Source organism: Sabethes cyaneus, chromosome 2 (assembly GCF_943734655.1).
Source record: "Sabethes cyaneus chromosome 2, idSabCyanKW18_F2, whole genome shotgun sequence".
In the NCBI taxonomy this organism is placed as follows: domain Eukaryota; kingdom Metazoa; phylum Arthropoda; class Insecta; order Diptera; family Culicidae; genus Sabethes; species Sabethes cyaneus.
In genome coordinates, this window is record NC_071354.1 from 18,456,986 (window position 1) to 18,463,514 (window position 6,529).

At 40.1% G+C, this 6,529-nt stretch overlaps 1 protein-coding gene across 1 annotated transcript; it reads right to left on the reverse strand.

Moving 5' to 3' along the window:
- Positions 1–1,036: 1,036 nt before the first annotated feature.
- Positions 1,037–4,204, reverse strand: LOC128734716 (serine/threonine-protein kinase PLK4). The gene is made up of 5 exons (XM_053829031.1): positions 4,075–4,204; positions 3,921–4,016; positions 2,515–3,840; positions 1,955–2,462; positions 1,037–1,884 (listed from the first exon to the last, which is right to left on the reverse strand). The coding sequence occupies exons 1-5, from the start codon at positions 4,102–4,104 to the stop codon at positions 1,163–1,165; spliced, it is 2,682 nt and encodes an 893-aa protein (XP_053685006.1). The 5' UTR covers positions 4,105–4,204; the 3' UTR covers positions 1,037–1,162.
- Between the last annotated feature and the right edge of the window lie 2,325 nt (positions 4,205–6,529).

Sequence of the window (6,529 nt, forward strand, 5' to 3'; positions counted from 1 at the left end):
CTTAATTAAATTTTATGCGTACAGTACTTGTGTGTATTGGGGTTTACCCTTCCTTCAAAACTTGATCTACTACTTTACCCACTTATTCCTCGCTGCCAGTACTATCCTTTGTTATAGCCGTTCCTGGCGAGGACTCATTCGTACCTCTGCCCAGTACACTTAACTATAGGAGGAACTTTTGCACTGTCCAGAGGCTTCAGTGGGAAAATTTAGAATTCAGCATGAAGGAAGGGTAAACGAGGGGGGCCTGAGAATAAACCCATGCTAAAGTCACTTGACATCGAATGGCTTGATTCTACTAAGATTTGAACCCACGACCACTCGCTTGTCAAAGCAGACTCGATAATCTTGCGGCTACGGAGCCCCCCATTTTTTTCCTGCGAACATTTATATTATTTGAATATTGTCAATTGCAAGGAAAATTGTACCATCCAGAGTGCGATATCGCTCATAAAAGTGCTATTTTGCATTAAATCGTTTCGGTATCTTCGGCGCACTTCTTCGTTATCTTTTAAGCAATAAGATACCGAAACGATTTAATGCAAAATAGCACTTTTATGAGCGATATCGCACTTTGGATGGTACAATTTTTCTTGCAATTGACAATATTGAACCACAGATAATTATCTGTGATTAAACCAGGACGGGCCTGATGTTCTGAAAGTAAACTGTTGAAGAAAAAATGCAACAATCCCTTTTCTTGGACCGTTTTATGGTTTATATCGTGTCGATAGTCTCGATATACTGTAAGTACTCAAAGACTACTTGTGTTGCCGTCTTAACTTACAAGATCAGAGAACGATAACAATAATTGATAATATTTTAATCGGCATAATTTTACCAGCATTGCACATGTTAGTAGAAAAACAATCCTTTCAAATCAATTCATCTTGGTTCATAAGGTTCATATAATAAATTTTTAAGTACTGGGTAAATTTTACATGTTAGGTACATTGCAAAAGAAAACAATTTTCATTCTGAATTTTATTTATAAAAATATATAATAAATTACAAATTCAGCACAGTTCAACTGGTATTTAAAATAACGTTTTGTACTTCCTGTATCAGTACACCGCGCAACAATTGTCACGATAGCGAGAATCTCGTTAACCAACTTCATCTAAAATTGTGCCATTTTGTTTCTTTCCTTACCTTAGTTAGTTTATCGCAAAAACCGTGTCAGCGGCGTCCGCGGTGTACCCTCGAGGAAATTGAACGGTATCGATGGTGCCGCCGTAGCATTCAGCTGTCGAAGAACTTGCGGTATGGAAGCGATCTTTTCGCGCAAAGCCTGCGGTAACGTTGCATCCGCTTGGGTGGCATAATGCTGAAGCGGACTACCGGGACTGGGCGAAAACGTTACTCCGCCACCCTGCTCGGTCGGAATCAAAGATAGTGCTGCGCCATCGAGAAAGTGCACCTGAATGACTCCCTGCGAGAGTTGCACCGCGGTGCCAACACCCGCAACGGTGCACTTCTTAACGGCCATGTTGGTAAAATTACTGGTTGCTTTTGCGCGCACTACCGGTCGTCGATTGTGCACCGCTGCTGAATCGCGGGAATTTACAGACATTGCAAACGATGAGAATTGATGGGGTGTCATTGGTGTTTGTGGGGTGGAGAGATTTGATTGACAGTAGGGTTCCTTAGAAGAAGAAGCCAAACCGGCTGAAGTCGGTCGCCTTCCGATTATTAGCGGAAAGGTGTTCCCGGTGTGAATCGCTGATAGGGATCGATCGATGCTTAGGCAGTGTTCAAGTGTTCTCTGGAAGTGTTGATATTCCATGTTCAGTACGGAGCTCAGGTTACCGGTATCCGCTAACAGTGTTCCATTGCTATCCACAATCCGAACACCTTCCTGTGGTGATTTCACAATTTTTGTCCCTAAAATGAAATCAATTTATGTTAATAAATCGACAAGATTTAGTTTTTTAAGAGACCACGAAATGCTTACCACTGTAAAACATAGCCTCGTAATCCTCCAGCGTTTCCATGAGCTGGCATTTGGCCTTCTCACTATAGTACGTAATTTTCGGTGTTTTTGCCTTAACCATCTGCACAAAGCGCGCTGCGTACATGTATTTCTTCCAGTGCTTTTCGGGCAAACTTTCGTAACTGAAGATACTGTCTGCTCCTCCAGCCGGCAGATCAGGTGGTTCGTCTTTCACCGGGGCGCCCTTTCCACCCTCCGGGTGGTAGAGAATGAACCGAAGACCGTCGGAAGATATTCGGCACACGTCAAACACTCGATCCTCCCGGTACCGCTGTTTGTGCTTGATGAACTCCAGTACAACCTCGCCATTAGATTGAATGCTGAGAATTGCGTTCTTTGTTTTGTGGCGATTCGGTAGCAGTCGAGTGGTATTTAGAGGCGGAACACCAAGCTGTTTTCTCGATTGTTTTTGAGGGTTATTTTGATAATTGTTATGATTATCCCTTGATTGAAAATGATCAAGGAAGTCCTGTAAAAAATTGTGTTAAATAAAATAATAGAATTATGACATTCGAACTTACATAATTGCCAGGATTCAGTGCTTGTTCGCCTTCTAGTGCAGGTTCATATTGATCAGCATAATTTTCTTTTCCTTCGAGCTGACAATAGTTTGCTGACTGAGGCTGGTTATCATTGGCTAGTTGGTATAACTTTGAAATAGAAGTTGATTTTTGTTTGGCTTCCAATAGTGAAATTTGTTGTGGACACACTGGCGGCTGATTATAGAAGTCTCGATACCCATGTAGCTGTTGCAAACTACCAGTTGAATTCGCTCGACCGACACTTTCAATCTCCGCTTTGTTGATGTTATATTTTTCCATCAACTCAAGGCTATTGAACTGTTGCAGCATCGATATCTGATTCACTTTACGATAGCCCGGTGTAGGATCCTCCCGAGAGCTTGGGTTTAATCCGGAGCCGAAATCAGATGTTTGCTGATAGGAAGCGGATCGGGGACGAGGTGGTAGTATACTCTCTTGAAAGTTCTGTTCATGTTCACTTATCGGTTGATAGCGTAGAGGCATTTGATGATTTACCGTTGGCTGATAGCGCTCTTGACCGTAACTTGATGGAATATTAGAGCGGTTTCCACTACTTGAAATAGTCATAATACCACTGTCAGTTGATGCAAGTGTTGTACCACCGGAATGACCTTTGTCAAGAGAGATTGCCTTTCGCATAAAAGAATGCTGTAAAACATCTTCCAGTCGCATCCTTTCTGCTGGATTCTTTTTCAATAGTTGATCGATCAAATCACGTGCTTCTTGGGAAATATGATTCGGAATGTTGTAATTGGACATTACAACTTTTGTTAAAGTTGACTTCACTCCTGCGGTGTCGAATGGTGGTCTTCCTACCAGAAAAGTGTACAACATACACCCTAATCCCCAAACATCGGCTGGAAGTCCGTGCGAAGCGCGAGAAGCCACTTCCGGTGAGATATAATTTGGTGTTCCACAAAGGGTCATGTGTTTTTCATCAGGTCGTGATAATTGTGTCGCTAAACCAAAATCTGAAATCTTTATAGTCATATGTTTGGTTAGCAATAGATTAGCTAAGGACATGTCCCGATGCAGGATATGGTGAGAATGCAAATATAAGAGACCATCAACGACCTGTTTCAAAACCGTGGCAGCCTCATGCTCACTAAAAGTTTTTTTGGTTTCTCTTAAATACCGCTGAAGTTCACCGTTTTCTGCCAGTTCTAGAACCAAGTACACATAATTTGCATCCTCGAAAAAGGTATACAATTCCAAAATCGAAGGATGCTTCAATCGTGAATGGATGCTTACTTCCTGCCGAACGCGGTTAGCCATTCCAGCCGACTGCATCATTTTCTTGTCGATCTAAAATACAAAATAAAACACACCCTCTTTTAATGCTGCTGCTCAACGAACCTGAACGGAAGCGGGAATTTTTTCCTTACCATTTTGATCGCGACATGAATACCGGTACGGCGGCATTTTGCCCGATAAACACAAGCAAATCCCCCTTTTCCCAGCAAGTCGTACACTTCAAAATCCTAGAAAATAAACAAAACTAATCACTTATTTCAAAAGAGTCAAATTAATCCAACAAACCTCGATCTGTTCACCGAAGTTATCCAGCATCGTCAAAAATCATTCGAACTCAAAAATACACCACTAAAACAATTTGCTGTTCGATAGATACGAATACGAATCACAAATTAAAACTTAAAAATACAGAACTTAACACTGTTTGGGGCTAAAATTGCATGTTTTTCACCGGATAAACAACTTTTTTTTATTGGTAAACAGAAGCGTCGTTGGTGTAGGCTCTAGAAACGTTCCGAGCGTTTTTTGAATCAAGCCACGAAGTTTGACACTAAAGCAGGGTTGCCAAATGGGTTTGGATTTAACAAGGTAAAAAATTGCATACAAAATATTTAAAGTAGATATTCAATAAATTCAAGAAGCTTCAATTGCGCGTCACAGATGTTAAATGTTTACCAAATTTGATGTGACGATTTCTCTAAAACAACTGAAAAAAAATTCAGCAGAATCGGAACTATTCGGCAGTTTGTTTGCCACGCGCTGAAAAATTGGTAAAATTCATATTTATTTATCATGATGGCAGCCGTGCAATGAGTAAACGAAATATGAAAAAGGAGATAAAATTCAAAATAAAAACGTCACAAAAGATAACCAAAATAACCGTCACAGTGACGTTCGGTTGCGTTCCTCCTGGTGAGCCAAGCAAGGGGTTTCCAACAGCTATGATTACTACGGCGCATCTGAAAAAGTTACTACACTGAGACTTTTCACAACTTTACGCATAGTTTCTATCTGAGAGAGATTCGCGAAGAGGAAAAATTCTAACGTCAAATGCAGCCAGTACGATCTGTCAAATGCAGCCAGTCGTTATCGTTGGCCCAAAATGGAAAAGTATTGATAATTCTCATAAGTTTTCTGCTGGTTTTTTTTTTGTGAAAAACACATTTGGAATTGAATTAGTCTTGTTTGTCTCAATTGTAAACTAACATTTTTGTAAAAACTGAAATACCCGTGGGCCAATTAACACCAAAATATGTTATTATAAAACGCACATTTCACTCGTCCAATGAGATGTTTACGCACAAGTTTGATTTATTTGCCCGAAAATGAAAGCAAACGTAATAGGAAGAAGAAGAACAGCCAAAGCATGAGAAAAAGAAGACCGTCTTCGCGACTCTCTCTCAGGTTTATGTGTCCCACATATTGATTTTTGCAATGTGCCCATGGGCAGTAAATGATTTTTATGTGCCAAACAGTTTTCATTTATGTGCACGCGAAAAATTCGCACATACTGTATTCACATGCGTATAATTTTTATGTGTATTTCTAGGGGGTTTGTGTTTATATGCGGCTCATGATAATCAAATCAAATTTCATATGGAAATTGACTATTAGTTATGTGCAGAATATTTTGAGTGTACTATGCTGATTACCACTGATTATCATTAATTTTTGGTAATCAATCTCTTGTGATTATATATTGCAGATTGCAAGAAAAATCCTCACATTGCGGTTATCTTGACAGCTGAGTCAAACCACCGAAAGGTAACCGCATGATTTATTATAGTAATTTAGTATTTGAAAATTTACCAAATCAATTCTAGATAGAATAAACAAAAGGGTAAATGTCGCAATTACAAACAAAACGGGTGAGTTACCAGCATAGGAAAATCAACCCTCACTCGGTTTGTTTACGCTTGCGACATTTGCCCTTTTGTTAATTCTATCTTCCATTATTTTCCAGGCATCATTCACAAAGGACGTCCGGGGTATTTTTCGGCGTTTAAGAAAACCTCCCAACCCTCCCTTGTCCTTTGTCGTCCACAACAGCTAAACCCCCCCCCCTCCTCCACCCACACTAGAGCGGACGTTCAATGCAAAATATTTTTTTGAAAATTAAGCGTTTTATCATATTTACATTGCAAATTTTTCTATCAGCCCTTGCCACCATTGACATATTCATATCAAGCTACCGGATATTTTAATTATTTTTAATTTTTGTGATTGGACGTCCGAAAGCACGAAAACCCTCCCGGAAAAAATACCCATAGCCAAGGTGTCGATCACTCGGCACAACCGTTTTTATGTTAGGCGACTTGAACCGAGCCGAACTGTGTCGATGGTGTACCGAAAGCGCCGAACTGCAAGATTTGTTAAATTCGTTATAATCTGATAGATCTGGTAACTGTGCGAGTTGATTTTGACAACTGGCAGTGCTCCCATTTTATATGTAAAATTGAGCCGGAGTTGTGCCGCGGAACAGTGTGCTGAGTGTCCGACCCCTTGACCCATAGTACTAAGATAAAAAATACTGTAACAGTATAGGATACAAAATACAGTGAAAACAATAAATCTTGTCGTCAGAAAAGATAACCAAACCTTCAAACTTATTGTAATCCACCAGTTGAGAGATTCTACCATAAAAATGACGGGTTGTTAAGTATCTTAACAATAAAAAAATCTATTTTTTCCACCCCATCGACATCTCTATATCGAGCTGCAGTGAACATCAGCGACAGCA

What these genes read in the sequence shown, in the direction of transcription:
- LOC128734716 (XM_053829031.1), bottom strand. Translation starts at nt 4,104, where the DNA reads ATGCTGGATAACTTCGGTGAACAGATCGAG. An exon ending in TTCATGTCGCGATCAAAATG is followed by an intron (nt 3,841 to 3,920) that starts GTAAGGAAAAAA and finishes TTTGTATTTTAG; the next exon opens with ATCGACAAGAAAATGATGCA. An exon ending in CACTGAATCCTGGCAATTAT is followed by an intron (nt 2,463 to 2,514) that starts GTAAGTTCGAAT and finishes AATTTTTTACAG; the next exon opens with GACTTCCTTGATCATTTTCA.